Genomic DNA, 27652 nt, shown 5'->3' with positions numbered 1-27652 from the left:
GGTAGGAGCTTAAGACGGACGACCTCAGCAGGGAGGGCACAGACCATTGCATCAGGCAGACCCAGGCATGGTGAGTGTGCTGCGTGTACACACACGAGTGTGTCTGTACCTGATTGCGTGTGGGACCATGTGGATGGGTGTGTGTGCACGTGTCACATGCATGAGTGTTTTGCCTGATTACGTGTGCACACAAGTTGAGTTTGTGCACGTGTGAGGGTCTGCGTGTGCTGGGGTTTGGGGGAGATCTGTGCCCTATGACAGCCCTGGTGACAGCCTGGGGCTGGAAGGTGGGGGTCCTGGCCTTCACCCTAGTGGGATCCCCAGAACAAGCCTTTCCACCTTCTGGCCGCCGGCACGGTTCATTTGCTCCCTGGTCCTCCTGGCTGGACTGCAGACTGGGCAGGGCATAGTTCAGGGTGAACCCTGGGTGCTGTGCTCTGTCAGGGGCCCCCCAGGGGTCCCTCTGACCATGCCAAGCACCTGCAGCTGCCCCAGCCCAGGGACACAGGCTTGGGGCCCCCTGGAGCCCCAAATGCCATGGTCCACCCATCCTCTGCATTAAGTCTCCCCAAATGCCTGGGTGCCCCCAAGGAGACCCTCAGGCAGGCTGGGGGACCCTGAGCCTTGGTGTTCTCATCTCAGGCCAGCAGGAAAACCAAGAAGAAGGAAGGGGGGGCCCTGCGGGCCCAGAGGGCATCATCCAATGTCTTCTCCAACTTTGAGCAGACCCAGATCCAGGAGTTCAAGGAGGTGAGGCCCTGCTCTTGTAACGGGAACCCCTCCACCCAGAAGCTCATGCCTGAGGGGTCCCCTGGGAAATGTAACGCAGGTAACAAGACCCTCGATCCAGAGTCAGGAAAGGGGGCGCCTGCCCTCATTCGGGGCAGCCCAGTGAACCTGGCCTCGGTTCCAGGCATTCACCCTCATGGACCAGAACCGAGATGGCTTCATTGACAAGGAGGACCTGAAGGACACCTACGCCTCCCTGGGTATGTGCCCCGGGGGCAGAACTCCACCACAGCACCCCGACTTCCCCGCCCTCCGGCTCCCAGGAGTGTCCTCCAGTCCCAGAGAGCCTCGCTCTGCTCCTGGGCCTTAAAGCCTGACCTGACTTCCCGTGGGCTCTGAGGAGGAGGTGGGCCTCTCCTGGGGAGAAATTCCCCTCTAGTTTGATCGGGTGGCAGAGGGCATCACGGGGTGGGTGGCACAACCCAAGCATGGGCGTCCCAGGGAGGGAGGCTGGGTAAAAAGCTCGAGGAAGGGGCTGATGCCTCTGCGCGGGGGAGTCTGGCACTCCCACCCCCAGGCACGGTAAGGAGGCCCAGGAATGGAGCTGGGAGAGGACAGGGAGACCCACCTGTGCTCCTCCGAAGAGCCAAAGGCTCGTCCTTCGCAGGCGGCGCGGCCCAGCCCGCGGCCCTCCCTCACTCCCCACCTGGGGACGGCTGTCCTCAGCCTGAGGCGGTCCTGCCCTTGGAGCTGGGGGGGGGTAGGCTGGTTTCTACCTGGGGGGGTGCCCGCCTTTCCTCCAGGCCCCCTCACACCCAGGTAGCAGATCACAGGCCTTCTGGCTCCTCCCCCAACTCAGTCCACCTCCCAGGGCTGGGGTGTGGGGTTCTGCTGACCCTCAGAGCCTGCATCCACCACGCCTGGGCCAAGGGTGCCTGCACTGGCTCACCTTCCTCTCTCCAGTCACCCCATCTTTGTTCCGGGGTTGCCTGGAGAAAGATGGAGGGGGGTGGCCCCGTGGGGCACCTGTTCGGACCACAAGGCAGCCAGGGCGGGTGACACTCCTGCCCTGGAGTCCGCAGGGCGACACTCCTGCCCCCGTCCCACCCCCGACGTCTGCAACAGGCAAAACCAACGTCAAGGACGAGGAGCTGGACGCCATGCTCAGGGAGGCCTCGGGGCCCATCAACTTCACCATGTTCCTGAACATGTTTGGGGAGAAGCTGAGCGGTGAGTGCCGGGCCAGCCCGCAGGTCTGCCAGCGCAGTGTGTGCGCTTACTTGGTTCCAAGCACTTAGAGATCCACACGTCTCACATAAAAACCCAAATCTGCAGACCTCTTGAAAAGCCCCAGGACCTGGCATTCTGGGACCCACATTTGTGGGGCACCGTCAGCCCCCCAGGGTGGGTGAGCTGACAGCCCAGACCCAACTCTTCGCCCACTGATGGGGACCTCTGTCCCTCACTGAGAACTCGCCCAGCTCTGGGCCTAGCGGGACCCAAGGGACCCCGAGAACAGTACCCCTGGGGTGGGAGCTGAGGGTCTCCCAGGTGCTCAGAGTGGGGAGGCCATTCAGGGCACTGAGTGGGCAAGGGCACGGACCCCAAGAAGCCCAGGACTCAAGGCCTCCTGTGGGCAGGCACGGATGCCGAGGAGACCATCCTCAACGCATTCAAGATGCTGGACTCTGACGGCAAAGGCAGCATCAACAAGGACTAGTAAGTGTGGCCGCAGGCGCCCGGGCGTCACCAGGGTAGGAGGGGTGCCAGCCCCCCACCCAGCTTTCAGGTCCTGATTGGTCTGCCTGGGATCCTGAGTCCCTCAGGGTAACCGAGGGCAGGATCAGCCCTACCCACACGGGGCCAGTGGTCACTGCCATTCAGACCATCGCTGGGTCTTTAGCCCCTTTGGGGGCTACTTCAGCCAGGCACTGTGAACGGACCTATTCGGTATGCCAGGCACTGGCCCCCAGGGGTGGGGGGGTCAGGGAAGGCTCCCTGTGGGCACCCCCCCACCCCACCCTAGTGCCCAGGACTCACCCGGAGCCAGGCTCCCAAAAGGCACCTGCCCTGTGAGTGGGTGGGATTGAAGGGGGGCACATCCACCTCGGAGCAGCCCTGTCCCCCCATGTGGACCCGTCACGGGGCTCCCCTGGGGCCACTCCTCCAGTTCAGGGCCATGCCTTCTCCCAAGCAGCCTAATGTGGCCCCTCCCTCCTGTCCTCAGCATCAGGCGGCTGCTCATGTCCCAGGCTGACAGGATGACTGCTGAGGAGGTCTGTCCCCTCACCCCCACCCCACCTCCTTCCCCAAGGCCCTCTGTGAAGCCCAAGCATGGCTCTCAGGGCTCTGGGGGCTCAGGAGGGGGATGTGCCTCAGCCCCCAGAGGCTTCAGCCTTGGGGAGGGTGGGACGCCCGGTGTCCGGGGGGGAGACACCCGCCCCGGCCCCAACCCTTGCTCTGCAGGGTCTCCCCCCACTTCCTTCCCCCCAAGCACAGCAACAAGACAGAGCCTGGAGTCCAGTTCCTGTAATTAATCCACCTGCTGGCTGCGGCCTCGGGGACCCTCCCACTCCCTCCCACCCCTGCCTGGGCCTCACGACCCCCACCAAACTCGCAGGTTGACCAGATGTTCCAGTTCTCCACCATCGACGCTGCAGGCAACCTGGACTACAAGGCACTGAGCTACGTGCTCACCCACGGGGAGGAGGAGTGAGGGGCACCCCTACCCCCCTGGGCCATGGCCAGTTCAATAAACGCAAACCCACAAACCAGCCTGCGAGTGTCTCTTTCGGGGAGAGAAGGTGTCCCCCTGGGGGTGGGAGTGTCCATGGGGGCAGGAGGGTCTTCAGGGGATGGGAGCGTCTGCCTGGGGCCCACCCTCTGCTTCCGGCCCAGCCTGGCCCCACCTGCTCTCCCCACCTGTGCTAGCGCCTCGCTGGGGGGCTGCTCATTCAGGGCTCAGCAGAGGTTGAGCATGGCTCTGGGATAGGCTCCTTCAAGGAAGGCCTTCCCCACACCTGTCCGCTCCAGACTCAGCCATGCTGGGGCCCTCAGAATCCCCAGTCCACTCAGTGCCCCTCAGCCGTGCCCCCAGGCCAGGCCAGCCTCCCCATACGCAGCCCCTGCCCCAGCCATCCTGGGTCCGGCCTGGCCGCTGGAACGCCCCACCTGGTCAGCGGCCTCTTGTCTACACAGCGGCAGCTCTCCTTGCTACATCCACAGGGAGTCCCCTGGGCCAGCCTGCCTGTGTTCGAGGACCCCGGGCCCCCCGGATGCTGGCACCGTCCCAGCCTCAGGTGTGACTGGTGCAGCCAAGGAGACCAGGGCCTGCCTCTCCTGGCCGCCCCTTCAAGTCCCCAGGCCCTCTTATCACACCAACTGCTCCCCGGCCTCTGGTCTGCTGCAGGGGCCCCATGACGTCTCGGAGGACTCCCGGGGGAGGGAGGCAGAGCCAGGAGCGCCGGCTCCAGGAGGGGCTGCTGGGGACGGGGGGCCGCGGCGGGGCCTTGGAGGGTGGCTGCCAAGGTTGCCAGGTGCACGTCCTCCTGGATGGAGGGGCTGGCGTCGGCCTCGGCCTGCAGGCGCCGGTATGGGGTGTGGAGGAAGAGCACCCCAAGGCAGCTGAAAAGGACGCACAGGCCGGCCATCGGCAACGTGGACACCGGGGAGCTGTGGCCAAGCTCTGCCGAGGCTCCCCAAGTGCCAGAGTGCCCACCTGGGTGCAGGGGACCCCGGACCCCACTAACCATGACCTCAGAGTGACTCCGGGGACAGATCCTGTCCCAGCCCCAAGAGGCCCCAAAGGTGGGTTCACAGCCATGAGCCCCGAGGTCACCGCACCAGGTCTGGGGACGTGGGCGTGCAACACGCCATCTCTCTGGTGGCCGACCCCACTCCCGCCTCTCTCACACTCACTGTCTCTGTCTTTGTCTTTCTCACTCTCTGACTCTCCCTGTCTCTCTTTGATCTCATTTCAAAACCAGTCACATAGGGGTTAGAGGTTGAGCTCTCATAAGGGCCTCAGGGCTGCTCCCACCAGGCTGAGCCTGAGGTTCGGCCTATTGCCCTCTGACCCCACCCCGACCCCCCCAACCCCCACCGTGGGTGCCCTGCACCCGCCCACCAAGGACGGCGGAAGTCACCAAGAGGCCCATGGAGGGGAGATTCCCAGGGCTGGGTGGGGGTCGAGCTGCTGGCCTGCACCCTCGGAGCCCCAAGGCTGCAGTCCTCACCCTTCAGGTCAGCAGGTCCTGGCCGTCCCGGCAGGTGGAGGAGGATGGCTCCACGTGGCGCACGGTCAGGGAGGTGAGCAGCGCCGTGCTGGGCACACCCCCGGGCAGCCTGCACAGCCACGAGGCCTTCCGCCCTGCCTGGGGCACTGCTTGCTGCCCCGGCACCCGTAGTCATCCCGAGGGCAGGGTGCTGCTCTGGTCACCCACGGGCCCTGTGGCCAGCCCAGGCCAGCACACGGCAGGTGCTCAGGTCACCTGCTGTGTGGCCTGGGGTGGGGTGAGGGGAGGGTCTCTGGGTCCCCAGGGAAGCGCTGGGGGATGGGCACTCACCCCAGCACGAGGACCAGGCCTGTGGCCCACCCTCACCCACAGGGAAGGAACACTCGACAGCCAGCTGCATAGCGACAGGTGCCGCTGAGAAGCAAAGAGCCCAAGCAGCGAGCAGGTGGCGGCCAGCGCAATGGTCTGTCCCCCCAGCTGGGACACCTGGGGGCAGCGAGCCGCACAGACGGATGCAGCAGGAGTCAGACATGCCACAGCCCTAGACGCCCAGACCCAGCCAGGCCCTGCACTGGGGGGTCAGGGCAGTGCCCAGGGTCGGAGAGGCCATGGAGCCTGTCCCACTCAGGGCCCACCAGCCCAACGAGCAGTGCCTGGGCCGGAGTGGGTCTGGATGTCCGTTACGGCCGACCTGCCAACTCCCCCACCCCGGGGCACCCTGCTTTGACTCGTGCAAGGTGGTCTCGGCTCAGAGGACTCTCACCAGGGCGAGGGCCACGCAGACCAGAGATGTCAGGCAGAGGCCGATCTAGACAGCTCCAGTGAAATGCTTGGTCCAGTCCACGTACAGGCCAAGAGGCAGAGCCCCCAAGACCCCAAAAGCAATGAAGAGAGCCCCGCAGAGGCCTGAAAATTCCTGGAGGAGGAGAGGAGGCGGGGGCACCCTGTCATCTGGGCCCCAGGAGGAGGCCCTCATCCTTAGGATGTACGCCGTCACTGGGGAGCCGACGGCAGGGTCACTGAACAGAGCCTGAGGCCCAGGCAGGATGACATAGAAGGCTTGGCTGCACCATTGGCTGGGCGAAGAGGTGTCCTCCCCTGGACGTGCCATTTCCCTGCGTTACCCCCACCCAGGAACTCAACAATTGCTAGAGAAAGGGCCTGGCTACTGCAGACACCCGTCAGTGCCGGTCACCCCTGAAAAACTGGGAACACAAGAGGCCCAAACCCCACACCCAGGGCTGATGCAGACAGTGGAGGGCACGGCCAGAGATGCTATGAGCAGAGCAGGTCCCTCTCCTCTGCATCTCCAATATCAGAGGGTCCCACAGGGCTGGGGTGGGTGGGGCAGGGGGTAAGCGCCATACGAAATCCCAGTGGAACACACTTGGGCTCTGCCAGCACCCCCTCCCCACGGCCACCACCCCACTGTCTGCAGACACAAATTTTCACACAGCATCTCAGTAGTGCCCACATCACCCCATCCAGGTGTGGAAACCCAGCGCCTGGGGAGGTCACGGGCCATTCCACAGCCACCAGCGGGAGAGCAGCGGCGGAAGAGAGCCTGTGGGGTAACAGGCCCCCAAAGCTCCGTCCTGCCGCGGGGCCCCCAGGGCAGGGCCGGCACCCACGCTGGAGTGTCCGTTCATGAAGAGGATCTGCTCCAAGAGGGACGAGAAGCTGGAGAAGATGCCAATGCTGCCCCCAAAGCATGCGGCCAGGGGCCAGGATGACGTGGGCCTTGTTCCTTGCGAGCCAGAGGCTCCCCAGGGCAGCCCCGCACCCTTCCCATCCCGGCCTCCCCCCGCGGCCCCGGGATCCCGCAGCACACACACGGCACTGACCAGCTCCAGCCCGGCTAGGAACTTCTGTGAGGTGGAGTGGACAGCCCCCACGGAGGGCGGGGCGGGGGGTGTGCTCTCCCAGACGCAAGCAGTGGCCAGCAGGGATGATGTAGATGCCCAGCTGCGGGGAGGGTATGCACGAGTGCACTCGCGTGTGTGTGCAGGCACAGGCCCTCGAGGATGCGTGACGCGCGTGTGGGTGCCTCATGCCCGCTACTCCAGGCTCCTTCCCGGCTACCCCCACAGGTCATCCCCAGGTGGACGTCGGCAAGCCCCAGGGTTGTGCTAGGCCTGCTCTGCTTTGTTGCATTTGGAAACCCAGCTTTCAAAATACCACCCGAAGATGACTGCAACAGCAACAGCCTCAGCTCAGCCTTCTCCAGGAGCTCCATCCAGCGGCCACCTGGACCCCCCTCCCACCTCTGTGAATGACCCCACACTCGCCCACCTGGAAGCCCCTCTCACCTCGGCGCACCTCCAAACCCCCAACCCTGAGCCTGCCCCACTGCCCCACCCGATCAAAGCCCTGGCTCTCTCCCTGGACACTCTGGGCACACCCTTGGCTCTCCAAGTCATTCTGGACCAGATGGAGTCACTCTCCCCTCAGACGCCCCCCGAGGTATCCATCACGCCAATGCTTGCCACCTGGGCTGACCGTTCTCGCCACCCTCCCCTTGCTCAGTGGACACACTGGCCTCTGGCTGCAGGCCCCACCCCTCAGCCTCACGTCCACCTCAGAGTCGGCTGGTCCCTCATCTCCCTCCCTCGCCCCCCTCACCTCCCTCCCTCGCCCCCCTCACCTCCCTCCCTCGCCCCCCTCACCTCCCTCCCTCGCCCCCTCATCTCCCTCCCTCGGCCCCCACCTCTCCCTCCCTCGCCCCCCACCTCTCCCTCCCTCGGCCCCCACATCTCCCTCCCTCGCCCCCCTCACCTCCCTCCCTCGCCCCCCTCACCTCCCTCCCTCGCCCCCCTCATCTCCCTCCCTCGGCCCCCACATCTCCCTCCCTCGCCCCCTCACCTCCCTCCCTCGCCCCCCTCACCTCCCTCCCTCGCCCCCCTCACCTCCCTCCCTCGCCTCCCACATCTCCCTCCCTCGCCCCCCACAAACGCTTCCTTCTGCCCAGCTGCCTCCCGTCTCCCGAGCTGTCTCCCCGCCAAGGAAACCACCGAACATCCCAGTCCCTGGAGTTGTGCCTGATGCTGGGAAGGTGCCCAGTACTTGCACATTAGGAAACCCCACGTGCATGGAGTGCGACCCACGTGTGACCGCAGAAGGTGGCAAGTGCACACTCACACAGACAGGTGTGGATGCACGAGCCCGCCACTATGGCACTCGTGCGCACACGCACTAGCACACACAGTCCATAAACATACACACACACATGCAAACACGTAGCCATTCATGCACACCGACACACTCTACACCATACACACGGGCGCACACGCATGCACACACACATGCACGTGTGCATGCATGCACACACACCGCACACACACTCACATGCACGCACTCCTGAGCTCCCTCACCATCAAGGGGATGTCCTCCTCCTTCTTCACCAGGGTAGGAGACAGCAGGTTGGCCACCAGGATACCCAGGGGGTTTGCTGAATAGACGGGGACATGTGTCAGCTCAGAGTGGCAGGCTGGTCCCCAGCCCCCAGGAGGAGTCCCCACCCTCCAAGAGTGGGGAGTGCACAGGTGCCGGGCCACACACTAAGCCAGCGGGGACGTCGGCCTCACCCCTGGGACTCACACACGGTGCCCATCGTGTTGGCTGTGGCTCTCTGGTGCTCGGGAAACCACAAGGCGGCCAGCTTGGCTGGAGAGATGACCAGGGTCTGGGCGAGGGCACAGAGGCTCTGCCCACCCATGAAGAAAGCAAATGGGTCCTGGCTGCTGGTGATCATGCAGGGCTGGGAGCGGATCATGCTCCCCGCAAAGTTCAGCCACGCACACAGGATGGTCTGTAGGGCTGGGGTCAGAAGAGCTGCCCACCAGCCCAGACTACCCACTCCAGCACCCCAACCTCCACCCACCATGCAATGGCTGGGGACCCAGATCTAGGGAGGAGGTGATGGCTCTCAGGCCCACACTCGGGGACCCCGCCCATCCCAGAGCACGCCCCAGTGTGGGGTCCGACTCACCGCCCAGCAGAGCCCAGCAGAGTCCAGAACCCAGATGGCCACTACACCGAATGGGATGGACACCACAAGGTAGACCAGTGAGAGCCAGTTGATCTGCTCGGTGCAGAGTAGGAAGTGCCGGGTGATCGTGTCAGCCACGGGTGCGAAGCTGAGCCACAGCTGTGGACACAGGCCGGCATCAGCCCAGGGGGCACTTACAGACACCACGACTGCCTGCTGTCCTGGGCGTGGCTGGCTGGTCTGTGGGAGGAAAAGGCCCAGCGGTCCTGTCAGGGCCAGGTTTTCATCCGGTCACACCAGAGGGAAGGCACAGAGCGGAGGCTCAGCTAGCACGCCCGGGCCGCGGACCAGCAGCATCTCTGCAGGTGTGGTCCCGGGGGCAGACAGAGGCCAACAACCCGGCTGGAGCCTGCAGGACAGCAAGTCCCCCCAGGACTGACCCTCCAAGGAGAAGGCCCGAGGGCTGGCAGCAGAAGAGAGGTGGCCCCCGTGCGGGGGCGGGAGGGGGCACCTAGACTGGGTGCGGCCAGAGCTGGAGCACGGGAGAGGGCCCCCCGCCCCCAGCCACGTGGATGTGTAGTTTGCCCAGATGGGCCAGGCAGAGGAGCACACTGGGGGCCACTCAGTGGACACTCAGTGCCTGTGGGGGACACCCAGGTGGACAAGGGCTTACTGCAGGAGGGAGGGGGAGGCAGGCCTGGCTTGGCCCAGAGATGAAGGTGTCTCAAAACAAGCCCGTGGCCACTCCAACTCAGCGGACCCAGCAACGCAGGAGCTCGCCCCGGGCCACACCCCCCACAGTGGAGGCTACGAGATCCAGGCTTCCTAATCCAGACAGAGCTCTGACCACAAAGCCTCACACGAGACACCGAGCTTGGGCAACAGCTGCCTTTCCTTCCCTTTCTTCAGCACAGAGCCGGGTGCAGATCTCCCAGGTTTAGGAAGAGCTCCACGCAGGCCCAGCTGCTTCCTGCCCGGCCTGATCCAGCGGCGAGAAAGCCTGGTGTCTGGTTGCCACACCTGCCCTGCTGAGCAGGCAAGCTCATCATCCCTCGCCAGCCTCGCCCCATCCTCGTTCCTCTCCAGAGCTTGTGGCCAGAGGGGCAGAGCCAGGTCTAAAACACACACAGCAGCGTGGGGACAACTGTTTGCCCCCATTGCACAACATTTCCCTTCCACTGTTCCCAGCCTGCCCGGTGCCCCCGCACGTCCTTTGAGAACGCTGGCAGCCGCCCCACACACTGGCTCTCACCCAGACCCGCTCCGGGGCCACCCAGACCTCATTCCAAGCACAGCCCCACCTGACCTTCACACTGCCCCTCAGAACCCGAGGGCCCTGCTCATCTAGCTGCAAAGGGAGTAAGCAAGGGGCCATGTGGACTTGGCTGGGGCACACCTGATGGTCCCTGCTCCCTGTCGTGACTACACAGGGATCATGACAATTCCTGGTGCGATTCCTGTTTGCTCCATAATGACTTGTGAACGAGAGAAGTGCAGTGGGACAGCCGCGGTGTACAAGGACCTTCTCAGGGCCGCCCGATGCCTGTCCACACCCAGACTCATCAGAGCAGCTCAGGGGGCTGGGGGAGACCGCTGCTCTGCATTCTCGGACCAATGCACCCAAACCCAGTTCTGGCTTCACAGCGTCTAGACACAGGGACGTGGTGAGTCCTGCAGAGAAAAGAGGCTTCTGGAGTCCCGGCAGACCTCAGGCCCAGGCTGCAGAGGCCACCTGTCCCAGCATGGGGCTAGCCAGCAAGGAGAGGAGGGAAAAGGCCCCAAGAAGTTTGGAATGACATCCAAGAGGGGCTGCCACCCGAGAACCTCTCCGAGGCGGTGTCTTCCTGCCTCGCCTGCCACCTCTCCTCCTCTCGGTCTCTGCTTCTGACTGTCCCTCGGCCGCGTGGCACCTCCCTGAGCTGTGGGTCCCGCTGCCACCTGCAGCTCTGCACTACATGATTGTGGCCACCCAAGGCTGCCCAGCCAGTCCCTGGGATCCTGAGGGAGGCCAAGCGATATTCCTTCAGGCAGAGTGGCAGCACAGGGGAGGGGAGCCCAGGGAGCCCGTGCGGCCAGCACTGCAGCCTGATCCCCAGGGAAGGCGGTCACTCGGGGTCGGGTTTGGGAAGCGCGTGCAGATAGATGCCTGCCCAGGGCACACGAGGGTGGCCCGGCCCAGGGCTGGAAGGGAGGAGAGAGGTCCATCGGCTGAGCCCGGCAGGCAGCGTGTGATGGGCTGGGCAGAACGACTGGGGCCTCAGGGGTGAGTCTGGGGGAGAAGCAGGTAGGGAGAGCTGGGTCCCTGGAACTGGCAGACCTGGTTCTCACTGCCTGCTTCTCTGGTCTCGGGGGCTGTGATGATGATCACAGTCCCAGACAACAGTGGAGACAGTTCTAGAACAGGTGACGGGTCACTGCAGACCCCAGCTGGGTAGCTATGAAGAGAACGGTTGGGCAGGTAAGGAAGGCCTCCTGTGAAGGACCTTGGAACTGAGTCAGAAACCCAAGGAAGGCATCCAGGGCACAGGTAAGGGGGTGGGGAGGGCAAGAGCCAGAGCCAGATGCGAAGGCCTGTGCCGGGGGTTGTGCTTTGCAGAAGGGAGGGGGGGACAACTGGAGGAGTCCTTCTTGGCTGTGGACAGTGACCTCCTCCTGTGGCAGGAGAGGGATCCTTTCCAAACCAGCGAGGGTCACAGGACCCAGGCGCAGTCACTGCGAGGGCAGACACAAGCCCCGTTCTCCCTGCTCAGCCACGGCCAGGGAAGGGGTTCTCCGTGCCTGTCCCACCCTAAGGTCGCCGCCGTCCCGAAGATCCCGAGAGGTGGAGGGCCGGTCCTAGCCCGGCCGCAACCGGGTTCTCACTGTCCGAGTCTCCGGAGAGGCGGGCGCCGGGCGAGCACCGGGACACGGGCGGGTGCGAGGAGCGCGAGCACTTGGGCGCGACAGTCGGGGCTCAGCCTGGTCCCGGCCTCGGCTCGCACCCCCGCCCCAGCCCCCCGAACCCCGAGCCCCGTACCGCGGCGTTGGAGCAGGTGAGCAGGCTGATCACCAGGAGGAAGACGCGGCGGGGCGCGTAGGTGCGGCAGCTCCCCAGCACGCTCCGGGCGGGCGTCGCGGCGACCCCAGGCCATGCCACCGCCGGCCCGCCATCGCCGCCGCGCCCGGGCTGCAGGCGTTTGGAGCCGCGCGTGGGCTGGGACCGCCCTCGGAGGTGGGGTCGAACAGTCCCCGCCCCAGGGGCAGGGGTCAACACCCCGCCAGGCGGAAAAGGGACGAATTAAGAAGCTGGATCTTCCCCCGTCGGCCGGGACAGAAATCAGCCCCAGAAACAAGAACAAGGTCCCCTCGCAGGGGCCAAGCCGGGCCGCGGCCTCTGTGTGGTCCCAGCGGCGGGTGCAGGACAGGGCGCCGGGAAGTCACCGCCCCGCGGGAGGCCCACAGTTCCTGCAAGGGGTTGTGGAAAGATCCTTCCGCCCCCGCCCCCCCCCCGCCAATTCCTGAGATCCAAACAAGTCACAAGGAGCAGCAGAAGGCCAGCCTGGAAGAGGAGGCTGGGGTCAGTTTGCAAAGCGCCTCAAATCCGTACTAGTCATTAGACTCAGCCCCGTAGGGCAGAGGTGGTCCTGGTAGAGGAGGGAGGGCGGGGCCCCCTGTCCTCCGACAGGGGAAGGGCTGTGCCAGAGCACGGGCCTTCGCCCAGGGAGAGGGCAGGCAGCTTCTCCCACCTGGTTATTATCTGCAGTTTACAGCTGAGAAAACAGCTGGGGCAGAGCTAGGAGATGTAGGTTTCTGTGCGCTGGAGGGCAGGGAGGAGGGAGGTACCACCTTGTCCCTCTGCCACAAGAGCTCCCCTGTGGGCGCAGGAAGTCTCTTGTCCAGCTTCCTCCCTCCCCCGAGGTCCACCTTGGACATCTCTCCATGACTCCCCTAGTATTACCCCTCCTGAGGTCACCTATGTAGCTCCCTATGTGGGGCTGACATAAATGGACATGATGCTGGCCTTGTGCTCTTCTTCCTCTCTGCCTCTCTGATGCTCCTGCTCTACTGTGGGATTCCACTCCCCATCCAGAGGGCTCTTATGTGGAGGAGGCAGCACAGAACAATCAATCACATTTCTATACACCAACTTGGAACGTGTGGAAACCAAACTTAAAGACACATACCATTTACAATTATGTCAAAGAAATTTGAATACCTGGGTGTAAACAGCAAAGTGTACACAGGACTTGTATGCTAAAAATTATGCAACAGTAATGGAAGAAACCAATAAAGACCTAAAAAAATGGAGAGAGATACCATTTTCATGGATCAGAGAACTCAGCATAGTAAAGGTGTCAAGTCTTCTCAGATTGATCTGTAGGTGTAATACAATTCTCATCAAAGGGTTATTGTAGATATAGACTGGGAGAAAATATTTGCAAACCATGTACCCAACAAAGGACTGGTATCCAGAGTATATAAAGGGCCCTCCAAACTCAACAGTAAAAAAAAAAAAAACATGTCCAATTAGAAAATGGGCAAAAGCCATGAAGGGACATGTGTCCGTATCTTGACTGTGGCATGGATACACGGACCCACACATGTGATACACTCGTGTCAGGTACACACACACATACACACACAGTGAATGCAAGTAAAACTGGAGAAATCTTAAAAAGATCGTGGATTATATCAGCAACTGTGTTATGGCTGTGATGGAGTACATCTGTGTTTTGCAAGACATTACTTTTGGGGGAAACTGGGCAAAGTGTACAAGGAATCTTGGTATTATTTCTTACAACTGCATTTGAACCTATAATTATCTCAAAATAAGCTTAACTTTTAAAACTCACATAATGTGGCAAGTACATTCATTTGGAAACAATGACTTTTTCTACTCACATTTAAAGAAAGAGTTTTGTTTAAATTCTGGACAACTATCTTTACCGTAAGCATCTACACTGTTCAGGTTTTGACTCAAGCTGTACCAGCATCCACACAAGTGTCTTTCTGCACCTGGAATCCATGTGCGCATCTCTGGAACCATCACTTCTTGGAGATACATACCCTTTAGTGATCTCCGCACAAAAACCACCTTGCATCTTACTTTTGAAAATCGTCTTTAAAGGCTTGTTTAAAATAACATACGACGCACACGATTATGACTAAATCTGTGCTTCAATTTCTTTTTCTCCTTTTTTCTTAACCAAATATAGACTCCGATCAGCATCCCACACTACCATTAACTGAAGCTTTTTCAGGCTGATGTGTCCTCCTTAAACTGTCTCCTGCTCGTGATTAGGCAACTGAGGGGCGTTTCTTTGCCAAGACTGGATCAAAGGCAACACATCTTTGCTGAGGATAATATCGGAGAAGAAAGCTCACCTTCCAAGAGGAGTTGCCTCATCCCGTTTGTTTGGTGTTTACTTGGTTTTTATTTTCTCCCCTCAGGAGAAGACCAGCTACGTGGGGGCAGGAATCAGTCTGTCCACGCCCGAATCCCTGGAGCAGGATGGGGCCGGCATGCGGTTGTGGCTGAGAGGGGACTGTGTGGGGTGGGTGCGCTTTCTGCCTTGTGCCCCCCACCGTAGCCCCTGCGTCTCCAGGCCCTGGCCTGCCTGGCAGGTTCTTGGAGGGGGCCCATTTCCCCAGAGCGCACCCCTGAGGCGGAGCCGGCCAGACTGTCTGGTCACGAAGCACAGCGTCCCCTCCCAGAGTCTAAGCCTTTACTGTTTCCCTCGGTTCCCAGCTGCTGAAGACCACACACCCCAATACCACCCTGACAGGGAAGTGAGTAAGCAAATCAGTATCTGGATTCTCTGGCTGCATCAAAATGGCACTGACTTCATCCTTATCCGTGTGGGAGGCCGAGCAGGGAATCTTTCCACTGAAAACACTTGACAAACCTGCACTGGACCGTGAGCCTATTTACTTAAACAAAGGAACGCTCTGGCCACCTTGGCCTGTGTGCCGTTGGCTCTCCCAGAGAGAAGCCCTTAGGGTGGCTGCTCCCCACTACCCTCTGTCTTCCCCCAGCATAGGTGGGGAAGGTCAGCACATACACCCCAAGGTCCTGGCAACAAGTATCTGGGACCCAACTTGCTGCCCCTTCCCACTGGGGAGCCTGTGACCCCATCCACCCGCGCTTGCTTTTCAGAACCATTCAGCCTGTTGAAGAAGTAGGGGCTTCTTTTGTGTGTGTGTGTGTGTGTGTATAAACAAGATGGACAACTTTTTGTATGTGCGTGATGTGAGGTCGTATTGTTGGGGCGGGGAGAAAGAGAGAGAGGGAGGGGGAGAGAGGGAGGGAGAGAGGGGGGGGGGAGAGAGGGGGGAGAGAGAGGAAGGGAGAGAGGGAGGGAGAGAGGGAGGGAGAGAGAGGAAGGGAGAGAGGGAGGGAGAGGGAGGGAGAGAGAGGGAGGGGGAGAGGGAGGTGGGTATGTAATGTCGTGCATGGCCTGATGTCCATCTATTTCGTGTGTGTTTATTAGATGGGTATCCAGTGTGTGTTCACAGTGTGTTATGTAAGGCTGTGTGGCTAGTGGTTAGTAAGGTATGTGTGGTTTGAGATGGGTTTTGTCTTTTGTGTGTATATATGGGGTAGAAAATTTACCTGATTTTTCTGCCTGGATGGAAAAAATGGGCATCTCATTCTTTGGTGTAAGATGCATGTGTTAGGTCAGAAACCTTGAAGGGTCTGAGACTGCTCTCTCTGCAGCTGACAAGGTGACCCAGCACAGGCTCCCACGTGTGCCTCTGTGGGATCGCGACCCCCGGGTCAGAGGCAAAGAGCGTTGATTCCCTGCAGCCGCGGCGATGCCCCCGAGCAGCTCCTCCATGTCGTCTCCACGGGCATGCAGGTGGCACCCGTACCCGCAGAGGGGTGTGTTTCAGAAGAACCCTGAAATTAGGAAACTCTGATCTTATACAGGACTGCTGGAGACCTCCCCATCCTGCCTTCCAGAGAGAGAAACCTTCTCTTTACTCTGAAATGTAAGCAAATCTTCTCCCAGTGGGGACACTCCTGTCTGCCCTGGAATGTCTCTGAGACAAACCTTCTTGACTTGGCTGTAAACGACCTTGCTCTGAGAGCCTGGACCTCACAGAAACAGAGACGTGAGATGTTCATGGAGAACTGCTTCCCAACAGCATCTATTTTTTAAAAATACTTCAAGATGGGTGTCTAATTTTCTATGTGTGGATATGGCGTGATAAATCATTTAGCATGGTGTTCTGAGCTGGAAAAGTATGGTGTATGTGTGTGTGCGTGTGTGTGTGTGTGTGACATGAGTGACTAATTTATTTGTTTAAAATGTGAGGTGGGTGTCTAGCTTTTTTCTCTATATGGCTGAAATTAGTATCTCATTTTTCTGTCTGCTGTGTGGCATGATATTTTTTGTATGGTATGAGATAGTTACCAAATTTTCTGGTATACATTGGAAATAGGTATCTATTTGTGTGTGTGCTGTAAGTTGAATATCTAATATTTTGTATATGATGTGAAATTGACATCTCATTTTTTGTATGTATGGTGAGAGAGGGTATCTAATTTTTCATATATGTGTTTTTGAGATGGATATCTGTTTTGTGTATTGCGTGAGATGGTCATTTATGTATATCTTTGTGTGTCTTTATGGTGTGAGTTATCTAATTTTATTTTTACCACGGAGATAAACATGTAGCACTTTCATTTTCATCAGTTCTAAATATTTTGTACTTTCCTTTGTAATTCTCTTTTTTAAATAACAGCTTTATTGAGATATAATCCTCATGTCATATAATTCACCCATTTAATATGTAAATTAAATCGATTTGAGTATATTTGCATATATATGCAGCCATCACTATGATCAATTCTAGAGCATTTTCTCACCCCTGAAAGAAGCCCTGTCCTCATTAGCAGGCTCTCCCCAGTCCCCCCAGCATTCCAGCCCCTGGCAGTCACTAATCTGCCTTCTGTCTCTTCAGCTGGCCGATTCTAGACAATTCATTTAAGTAGAATCGTAATATGTGGTCTTTTGTGACTATCTTCTTTCACTGAGTGTACCGTTTTCAAGGTTCATCCATGTTTATGCATGTGTTAGTGCTTCCTTTCTTTTTATTGCCAAATAATATTTCATTGTATGGATGGACCACATTTTGTTTATCCATTCATCAGTTGATGGACATTGGGTTATTATATCTTGAGGCTGTTATCAATAATGCTGCTATGGACATTTATATGCCAATTTGGGGCAGACATTTGCTTTTGTTTCTCTTGGGTCTGTAGGTGTGGAACTGCTGGGTCATATGCTAACTTCACATTTAATTTTTTCTGAGGAACTGCCAGACCCTTCCAAAGCAGCTGCACCATTTTACATTCCCACCAACAATGCCTGAGGAGTCCAATTTATCTCTGTCCTTGGCAACATTTGTTTTTGCCTGTCTTTTTGATTCTAGCCATCCTAGGGGGTGTGAAGTGGTATCTTGTGGTTTTGATTTGCATTTCCCTGATGGCTAATGATGTTGAGCATCTTTTCATGTGCTTATTGGCCATTTGTGCATCTTCTTTAGAGAAATATCTATTCAAATAATTTGTTCATTTTTAAATTCTATTTATTTATTTATTTATTTATTTATTTATTTATTTATTTATGGCTGTGTTAGGTCTTTGTTGCTGCGTGTGGGCTTTCTCTAGTTGCGGCGAGTGGGGGCTACTCTTCCTTACGATGCACAGGCTTCTCATTGCGATGGCTTCTCTTGTTGCGGAGCACGGGCTCTAGGCGCACGGGCTTCAGTAGTTGTGGTGCACGGGCTTCAGTATTTGTGGCACACGGGCTCAGTAGTTGTGGTGCGCGGGCTCTAGAGCACAAGCTCAGTAGTTGTGGCACACGGGCTTAGTTGCTCCGTGGAATGTGGGATCTTCCCGGACCAGGGCTCGAACCCATGTCCCCTGCATTGGCAGGTGGATTCTTAACCACTGCGCCACCAGGGAAGTCCCAATTTGTTCATTTTTTGATTGAGTGTTTGTCTTTCTTTTGTTGAGTTATAAGGGTTTATGTATTGTTTGTATTCTTACATATTTTATGTGTTCTAGGTATGAAGCTCTTATCAGATATATGATTTGCAAAAGTTTCCTCCCATTCCTCGAGCTGTCTCTTCACTTTCTTGATGGCGTCCTTTGAATACGTATGTTTTTTGTTTTGATGATATTCAATTTATCCATTTTTCCTTTTGTTGCTTGTACCTATGGTATCATGTCTAAGAAACAATGCCTAATCCAAGATTTATACCTATGTTTTCTTCTAAGAGTTTAAAAGTTTGAGCTCTTACATTTAGGCCTTTGGTGCATTTGAGTTAATTTTTGTATACGGTGTGTGGTAGGAGTCCAATTTCATTCTTGTGCACGTGAATATTCAGTTTTCCATTTCTTGAAAAGACTATGCTTTCTCCATTGACTTGTCTTGGCATCGTTCTTGAAAATCAGTTGATCATAAACGTGAGGGCTTATTTCTGGACTCTCAACTCTAATCCATCGATCTGTATGTCTGTCCTTATGCCAGTACCACACTGTCTTGTTCACTGTCACTTTATAGTAAATTTTGAAATCAGGAAATGGGAGTTCTCCAACTTTGTTCTTTTCTTTTCTAATTTTTATACATATATACATATATATATATATATATATATATATTTTTTTTTTTTGGCTGCATTGGGTCTTTGTTGCTTTCTCTAGTTGCGGCGAGCGGGGGCTACTCTTTGTTGCGGTACGCGGGTTTCTCATTGCTGTGGCTTCTCTTGTTGCGGAGCATGGGCTCTAGGCGCACGGGTTTCAGTCTTGCAGCATGCGCACTCAGTAGTTGTGGCTCACAGGCTTAGCTGCTCCGCGGTATGTGGGATCTTCCCGGACCAGGGCTCGAACCCGTGTCCACTGCATAAGCAGGTGGATTCTTAACCACTGAGCCACCAGGGAAGTCCCTGTTCTTTTCCTAGATTGTTTTGGCTATTCTGAGTCCCATGAATTTCCATACACATTTTGGGATCACATTATCAGTTTCTGCAAAGAAGCCAGCTGGGTTTTGATATGAATTGTAGATCAGTTGGGTGAACATTGATATCTTTTTTGGGGGGGGCTGCATCGGGTCTTAGTTGCGTCACACGGGATCTTCATTAGGGCATGCAGGATCTTTCGTTGTGACGCAAGGGCTTCTCTCTAGTTGTGGCTCACAGGCTCCAGAGCACACAGGCTCAGTAGTTGCAGTGCACAGGCTCTCTAGTTGTGGCACGGGCTCTAGAACGCACAGGCATAGTTGCCCCATGACATGTGGGATCTTAGTTCCCCTACCAGGGATTGAACCCTCATCCCCTGTATAGGGAGAAGGCTTCTTAACCACTGGACCACCAGGGAAGTCCTGGAAAATTGATATTTTAACAATATTGTCTCCAATCCATGAACATGGATGTGTTTCCATTCATTTAGGTCTTCTTTAATTTTCTTCAAAAGTGTTTCATAGTTTTCAGAATATAAGTATTGTACTCTTTCATTACATTTATTAGTAATTGGGTTTTTTTGTTTTTTGTTTTTTGTTTGTTTTGTTTTTTTGCGGTATGCGGGCCTCTCACTGCCGCGGCCTCTCCCGTTGCAGAGCACAGGCTCCGGACGCGCAGGCTCAGCGGCCATGGCTCACTGGCCCAGCCGCTCTATGGCATGTGGGATCTTCCCGGACCGGGGCATGAACCCGCATCCCCTGCATCGGCAGGCGGACTCTCAACCACTGTGCCACCAGGGAAGCCCAGTAATTTGTTTTTTGATTAATAACACTGTACTTTTTAGAGCAGTTTTAGGTTTACAGAAAAATTCATCACAAAATACAGAGTTCCCACATGTCCCCTCTCCCCCAGCCCCCGCATACCACGTCCCCTATTAACATCAGTATATTTGTTGTAATTGTGAACCAGTATCAACACACTGTTACTAACTAAAGTCTATGGTTGACATTGGGATCACTCTTGGTGTTGTACATTCTATGGGCCTGAGAAATGTATGATGACACATGTCACCACTATAGTGTGACACAGAGCAGTTTCCTGGCCCTAAAAATCCTCTGTGCTCCACCTGCCCGTCCCTTCCCGCCCAGACCCCTAGTAACCACTCATCCTTTCTTTATCTCCATTGTTTTGCCTTTTCCAGAATGTCATAAAATTGGAATCATACAGTGTGCAGCCTTTCCCACCGGCTTCTTTCACTTAAAAATATGCATTTAAGGTTCCTCCATGTCTTTTCATGGCTTGATAGCTCATTTCTTTTTAGTGCTGAATAGTATTCCATTTTCTGGATAGACCACAGTTTGTCCATTCACCAGTTGAGGGACATTTTGGTTGCTTCCAAGTTTTGACAATTATGAATAAAATTGCTGTAAACATTCATGTGTGATTTTCTGTGTGGACATACATTTTCAGCTCCTTTGGGTAAATACCAAGGAGCACAGCTGTTGGATCTAATGGTAAGAGAACGTTTAGTTTTCTAAGAAATTGCCACACTGTCTTCCAATGTGGCTGCACCATTCTGCATTCCCACCAGAAATGATGAGAGTTCCTGTCGCTCCACATCCTCAATAGGATTTGGTATTGTCAGTGTTCTGGATTTTGGCCATTCTATTAAGTATGTAGTGGTATCAAAATGTTGCTTTGATTTACATTTCCCTGATTACATATGATGTGGACCATCTTTTCATGTGTTTGTTTGCCATCTATAAATCATCTTTGGTGAGGTCTTTTGCCCATTTTAAACTTCGGTTATTTTCTTATTGTTGAGATTTAATAGTTCTTTGCATATTTTGCATAACAGACGTGTTTTGCAAATTTCCCCCCAGTCTTTGGCTTTTCGTTTCATTCTCTTAACAGTGTCTTTCACAGAACAGAAGTTTTTAATTTTAATGAAGTCCAACTTATCCACTTTCTTCCTTCATGGCTTACACTTTCAGTGTTTTATCTAAGAAGTCACCACCAGGCTTCCCTGGTGGCGCAGTGGTTGAGAATCTGCCTGCTAATGCAGGGGACACGGGTTGGAGCCCTGGTCTGGGGAGATCCCACATGCCCTGGAGTGGCTAGGCCTGTGAGCCACGGCCGCTGAGCCTGCGCGTCCGGAGCCTGTGCTCCAAACGGAAGAGGCCACAACAGTGAGAGGCCCGCGTACCGCGATGAAGAGTGGCCACCGCTCGCCGCAACTAGAGAAAGCCCTCGCACAGAAACGAAGACCCAACCCAGCCAAAAATAAATATAAATAAATAAATTTTAAAAAAAAACAAAAAACGAAGAAGTCACCACCAAACCCACAGTCGCTTGTATTTTCTTCTATGTGATCTTCTACGGGTTTTATAGTTTTGTGTCTTACACTTAGGTGTATAATTTTTGTGAAAGTTGTAAAATCTGTGTCTTTACATGTGTTATGTGTTTTGGCATGTGGGTGTCTACTTGATCCAGTAACATTTGTTGAAAAGACTGTCTTTTCTCCATAGAACTGCCCTTGTCCCTTTGTTGAAGATCAGTTGACCAAATCTGTGTGATTCTACTTCTAGGCTCTCTATTCTCTTCCATGGATCTATTTATCTGTTTTCACCAGTACCGTACTAACTTGATCACTGTAACTTTATGGTGAGTCTGGAAGTGGGGTAACCTCAGTCCTCCAAATTTTTCTTCTCCTTCAATATTAGGTTGGCTGTTCTGGACCTTTTGTCTCTTCATATAAACTTTTATTTTTTTAAGATGATTTTTATTTATTTATTTAATTTATTTATTTATTGGCTGCGTTGGGTCTTCCTTGCCGTGTGCGGGCTATCTCTAGTTGCGGCGAGCAGGGGCTACTCTTCGTTGCAGTGCATGGGCTTCTCATTGCGGTGGCTTCTCTTGTTGCAGAGCACAGGCTCTAGGTGTGCAAGCTCAGTAGTTGTGGCGCGTGGACTCAGTAGTTGTGGCTCACGGGCTCTAGAGTGCAGGCCCAGTAGTTGTGGCACACGGGCTCAGTTGCTCCGTGGTATGTGGGATCTTCCCGGACCAGGGCTCGAACCTGTGTCCCCTGCATTGGCAGGCAGATTCTTAACCACTGCACAACCAGGGAAGTCCTCTCCATATAAACTTTAGATTCAGTTTGTCCATATCCACGAAATAATTTGCTGGGATTTTGATTGAGATTGCATTGAATTGATAGATCCAGCTGGGAGGAACTGAAATCTTGACAATATTGAGTCACCCTATCCATGTACATGGAATATCTCTCCATTTGTTGGGATCTTCTTGATTTCTTTCATCAGAGACTTGTAGGTTTCCACATTAGTTTCTGTATGCAATTCACAAGTTATTTTAAAATGTATTTTTAATTTTCCAAACAAGAATATTTAGAAAACTGTCTTATTGTTTAATTCCATATTACTTGCAGAGATGTCAGAAAGTGTCATTTGTATGAAATAAATTTTTTTCAAATTGTCTGAGACTTTCTTTGTGATTGAATACCTGGTCAGAATCAGGCTTCAGCTGTTGCCAACGTGGTGTCTTCTGATGGTCTAGGTGCTGTTCTCCCATCAGTGTCTGCCTTCTCTGGCCAGAGGAGGCTGGTGGGTGGCTGACCTCCCCTGTCCTTCCCCAGCTTCAGGGGTTTCAGCATGCTCTTATCTTTTTTTTTTTTTTTTTTTACACTTTATTTTTATTTATTTATTTATTTTGCGGTACGTGGGCCTCTCACTGCTGCGGCCTCTCCCACTGCGGAGCACAGGCTCTGGATGTGCACGCTCAGCGGCCATGGCTCACAGGCCCAGCCGCTCCACGGCATGTGGGATCTTCCTGGAGTGGGGCACGAACCCGTGTCCCCTGCATCGGCAGGCAGACTCTCAACCACTGAGCCACCAGGGAAGCCCCATGCTCTTATCTTTACGTTAGTGTCTGGATCTGTGGGGTCAGGTTAGTCTTTTTTTTTTTTTTTTTTTCTGTACGCGGGCCTCTCACTGCTGTGGCCTCTCCCGTTGCGGAGCACAGGCTCCGGACACACAGGCTCCGCGGCCATGGCTCGCGGGCCCAGCCGCTCCGCGGCATGTGGGATCTTCCGGGATCGGGGCACGAACCCGTGTCCCCTGCATCGGCAGGCGGACTCTCAACCACTGCGCCACCAGGGAAGCCCCATGCTCTTATCTTTACGTTAGTGTCTGGATCTGTGGGGTCAGGTTAGTCTTTAAATCTGAAACTTCAGCTACTCTCTCATCAACTGTTGCCTCTGTGTCCTCCCACCTTTCTTCTGTTAAATCTGTCTGCCGGGCCAGCCCTTGACCACCCTTCAGTGTTCACCTGCCTTCCTGCTCCACTGCCCCAGCCTGAGCCTCTGGCCGTCATCTGCACGTGGACGTGGCCTCGGGGCCAGGCTCCACTCCAGGTGTAGGGTCTACAGCTCTGAAGAAACTGACAAAGACACCCCCACCTCCCAGGGGAGCCTGATTTCCAGAGAGGAGAGTGAAGAAGACAGAGTCTGTACTGCGCCCAAAGGTGGTGAGCACTTCAGAAAAAGAGCAGAGAGGGCCAGCAGTGAATGTGCTTGCAACTTTTAAAGTTTTTATTATGGAAAAATGGAAACAAACACAAAGGGAGAGAGAATTGTATAATAAACACACATGAATGTATCACTCAGCTCCAGTTATGATCAGCTTGTGGCCAATCTTGTTTTCTCTGGATTCCTCCCCGCCTCTACTCCTCCAAATTATTCTGAGAAATTACTCAGACACCATATCATTTCCATCCCTAGATATTTTAGTATCTATCTCTGAAAGATAAGGGTAAGATAAAGATAACCATAATTTCATGATTACACCTGGAAAATTGACCATCAAGTATCGCTGCAGCGTCCAGTCACTCCAACTGATGCGTGTGTGTTTAGTTTCATTTAGTTCAGTTTGTTTGACTCAGGATACAAATCAGTCATTGGTCTACGCTCACCTCCTTGTCCATCTCTAGTTTCCCTCGCTGTATCTTTTCAGTCCCTCGCAAGTTGTTCTTGGAAGAAACAGAGCCTCTCATGCGGCAGCTTCCGAGCTTCCCGAGCAGCCTCCCTCCTGCCAGGGTGCCTGGGTCAGGAGCTGCTCTCAGATAAAGACCTGGGTCAGGAGCTGCTCTCAGGAGATGATCTTAGGAAGCAGGAAAGAGTGAGAAGTGAGACACAGGCAGGGAGGAAACACCAGACACAGAGGCACATCAACAGGGCAGCTTGCAGGAAGGGGACTTGATTCCTCCCGGTGCTGGAGGGGTACAAAACGTGGCTCCAGAGGTGCACCCCAGCTGCCAGCCCACTGGCGGGGGCTGACCCAGACAGCGCCTCTTCCTCGCGTGTGTGGTCATGGGGGCTTCTCCCCGACCTTGCTGGAGAAGACCTGCGACAGAGACTGAACGGACTGTGCTGGACACTTGAGGGCGCTCACGGGGAATGGTGTGGGGTGAAGCATAGAGCATTGGCTGTACTTGGATTCAGGTTCGGTTTTTTGGTGCAGCCTTTGACCAGAAGGCATGCGTGTCTGACCATCTCCCGTTTGGGTTGGCATTACCATTAGGGCTGTGAAATGGTAGTATTTTTAAATTTTTATTTATTTTATTTTTGGCTGCGTTGGGTCTTTGTTGCTGCGTGCGGGCTCTCTAGCTGCGGCAAGCGGGGGCTACTCTTCCCTGCTATGTGCGGGTTTCTCATTACAGTGGCTTCTCTTGTTGTGGAGCATGCGCTCTAGGCACACGGGCTTCAGTAGTTGCAGCACGCGGGCTCAGTAGTTGCAGCACGCAGGTTCAGTAGTTGTGGCACATGGGCTTAGTGGCTCCTTGGCATGTGGGATCTTCCTGGACCAGGGCTCGAACCGTGACCCCTGCATTGGCAGGTGGATTCTTAACCACTGCACCACCAGGGAAGCCCATTAACTCTATATTTCTTCTTCACGTAATAGCTGGAATATTCACAAAGAAAACGGATCCCTCATCACGTCTTTGGTTACCCTGCGATGCGGTCTGTATACAAGACCAGGTGGATGATGGGTTTTCTCCCATCATCTACCAGGTTTGAAAATTACAGGTTGGTTCCTCAGAGCCCTATAGCAACACCAAGTTGGGTTTTTAAGTAGCATATGTATTTGTGGTTTAAACATATTTGGTATATTTTAACCTGTTGCCGCTGTTATTCTCTCTGATGCTCAGTGGCCCGCATTTGGCCCCTGGCTCCTGGCCACAGCAGTCTGTGCAGGGCCTTTGCTTCCTGTGGCCTTGTTCGTTTCTTGATCCATGTCCAAGCGTGCCCAGCCATCTTCCCGGCCTTTGAACATGTGGGATACAGTTACAGGAACCGTTTTAACGCCTGTTCTACCGGTTCTGGCATTAGTGCCAGCAGTGCGTCTGCCTCAGTGACTGACTTCCTCCCCCACTGAGAGTCACAGGTCCCTCCTCTGCTCGCCCGGTGAGTGTGACTGGACCCCAGATGCAGGGCACCATCCTTGTCGAGTGCCTCCCCATCACGCTTTGTCCTGGCTGAGGTGGGGCTCCTGGACGCACTTGGTCCCTTCCATGCGTTTCCTCTGCAGGCTGACGGGGGCTGCCTTTCTGCTGAGGCGGTGATCTTCTGGCCTGGTGCCTGGCCCCCAGGGCTCCTGGGCTGGCAGGACACGCCCAGCCCTCTGTGACCTCCCAGAACCTCTCTCCTGGCGCCTCTCAGGGGTTCTACGTAGCCCTGGGCAGCTTCCTCCATGCACATCCTTATCAGGGCTCGGCCTGGCCTCAGCACCCTCGGCCCAGCTCTGGAGCGCCCCTCCAGACAGGCCCTCCTCTCTGGCCCCCTGCCCTGCCGCCTCCAGCACTTTGGCCTCTGGTCCTTGGCTCTCTCCATTTGTCCCTCTCTTTTGGGAGTCACGGCCTGCACTGCCTGATGTGGTCCAGCGTTTAGCTGCTTCCGGTGGGAGGGTGAGCTCAGACCCTCCACACACATGCTGACTTCAGGCAGCGGAGGCCGTAGGCCGTAGCCACCTGCTTGTCATGGAGCTTTGGGGTCAGTGTTGGCCACCTGACTGTTGCTGCGCTGCTGCGTCCCCCTCTGTGCTTTATGAGGGGTCCAGGGAGACATAAGTCCTGCTCCTGGCATCACCTTCATGGAATCCACGTGGATTTCTCACACAGGCAGATACGTGGAACGCATAGTAGTAACCCCACATTCTGGGTATGTGGTAGCAGGCTGAATACCCTTTTCTCCATCTTGCCCATCTTAATGGTGTGCCCTAGACACAGTCCTGGAGGCGACCCCATGACGGCATGTGCAGGTGTCTGGCGCTCCTTTTACAGCTGCAAAAGCTCCTGTGTGGAGGGTCAATGGTTTATTAAGGACTTGCCCCTGATGCCATGTGGGCCGTTCCAGTTTTTTCTATTACAAATTATGTTGCAGTTAGTAGCCTTGTTCATTAATCTTTTGCATTTTTGCCAGTGTATCTTTGGGATAAATTCCTACGTGGTGATTGCTGGGCCAGAGGATAAATGCCCGCATCGTTTTGCCGGATATTGTCCATCTCCCCTCTGTTCCCACCAGCAATACATGAGATGAGAGTCTTGCCAACAAGGTAAGTGGTCAAGCGCTGGGGTTTGTTGCCCGATTGGTCAAGAGAGGCCTCAGGAGATATCTGAGCACAGGCCTGAGGGTGGGAGGAGCCATGTGGGCGGCCAGGGAGCACCACCCAGGCCTGGGAGCAGCTCAGCTGTGGCCATGAGATGTGAGGGCCCGGCATGTCCAGGAGGGCCGTGGAGGCCAGGCCAGAGCTGGGGCAGGGCCCAGGCCCAAGGCAGGACCTCGGGGACGTGGAGCAGCTGCTGGGCTGCTGAGCAGAGGCCCGCTGCACTCTGACCCAGGCGTTGAGGGGTTGGCCCACTGGCTTCCCTGTCCGGGAGAGACCGGGGGTCAGGGGCAGAGGCTGTGGCACCAACCCAGATGGGACAGGTGGGCTCGGGCCAGGGCAGCAGCCGCTGCAGAGGCTGAGCACCACGGTTGCATTAGGCAGGTTTGAAGATAGAGCTGAGAGGACTTCCCCATGAACTGGCTGTGGGAAAACAGAAAGAAAGGAATCAGGCATGAGTCCACATATTTGTGCCCCGGAAGCGGAAAAGATAGCACGCCGTTGGTTGAGACGGGCAAGTTCAGCATCTGCAGTTCACTGAGGGACACACCAGTGCACAGACACCAGTGAGAGGCTGGCCAGGAGTGGCTGCAGGGAGAGGAGAGGAGGACGGCTCGGGGGCAGAACACGGGACAGTGGGCCAAGGGGAAAGTGTTTCCAGGAGAAGAGAGCAGCGCAGAGGGGCAGAGACGACGACAGATGCAGTCCACAAAACCTGGGGTGACCTGGACCAGAGCATTTTCCTGGGGGAGGGCAGAAGCCTGCAGGGTTAAGGGATAAAACAGGGAGGGAAATTGGGGCGGGCGAGTGTAGACAGCACTTCTGAGGAGTCGTGTTATATACAAAGATGAGCAGAGAAGCACTAGGTCAGGAGAGAGCCTGTTTGTTCTGTTCTGTTGTTCAGATGGGCAGCCTCACTGGAATGGTCCACCAGAGGGGAAGGGGACAGGTCCGTCAGGAGAGGGGCAGGGAGGAGGCCTCGAGCGGGTGTGGATATGGGCGCCCCTGGGGGTGGCTAGGAGGCAGAGGAGCGAGGGCTGCTCACCCTCTGGGGAAAGGGGAGGCGTGGGCATGGT

General features: G+C 55.7%; 2 protein-coding genes across 2 annotated transcripts; one reads left to right on the top strand and one right to left on the bottom strand.

Moving 5' to 3' along the window:
• The first annotated feature begins 44 nt into the window (after nucleotides 1–44).
• MYL5 (myosin light chain 5) lies at nucleotides 45–3445 on the top strand. Its single transcript, XM_060089660.1, has 7 exons — nucleotides 45–70; nucleotides 643–750; nucleotides 914–989; nucleotides 1855–1959; nucleotides 2370–2448; nucleotides 2957–3005; nucleotides 3350–3445. The coding sequence occupies exons 1-7, from the start codon at nucleotides 68–70 to the stop codon at nucleotides 3443–3445; spliced, it is 516 nt and encodes a 171-aa protein (XP_059945643.1). The 5' UTR covers nucleotides 45–67.
• A 245-nt stretch (nucleotides 3446–3690) lies between these two features.
• SLC49A3 (solute carrier family 49 member 3) lies at nucleotides 3691–12864 on the bottom strand. The gene is given in 16 exon segments (XM_060096639.1): nucleotides 3691–3773; nucleotides 4112–4396; nucleotides 4967–5073; nucleotides 5295–5322; nucleotides 5325–5387; nucleotides 5390–5450; nucleotides 5728–5880; nucleotides 6596–6691; nucleotides 6693–6711; nucleotides 6798–6902; nucleotides 6904–6929; nucleotides 8336–8412; nucleotides 8562–8772; nucleotides 8953–9111; nucleotides 11969–12145; nucleotides 12775–12864. Coding segments are annotated over 16 exon segments (1740 nt in total).
• Between the last annotated feature and the right edge of the window lie 14788 nt (nucleotides 12865–27652).

Source organism: Mesoplodon densirostris, chromosome 1, assembly GCF_025265405.1.
Source record: "Mesoplodon densirostris isolate mMesDen1 chromosome 1, mMesDen1 primary haplotype, whole genome shotgun sequence".
Taxonomy (NCBI): Eukaryota; Metazoa; Chordata; class Mammalia; order Artiodactyla; family Ziphiidae; genus Mesoplodon; species Mesoplodon densirostris.
This window is presented reverse-complemented; position numbering and strand designations above follow the sequence as displayed.

Coding starts and splice junctions, on each gene's coding strand:
- MYL5 (XM_060089660.1), top strand. Junction 751..913: donor AGATCCAGGAGTTCAAGGAG/GTGAGGCCCTGC, acceptor CCTCGGTTCCAG/GCATTCACCCTCATGGACCA. Junction 2,449..2,956: donor GGCAGCATCAACAAGGACTA/GTAAGTGTGGCC, acceptor TCCTGTCCTCAG/CATCAGGCGGCTGCTCATGT.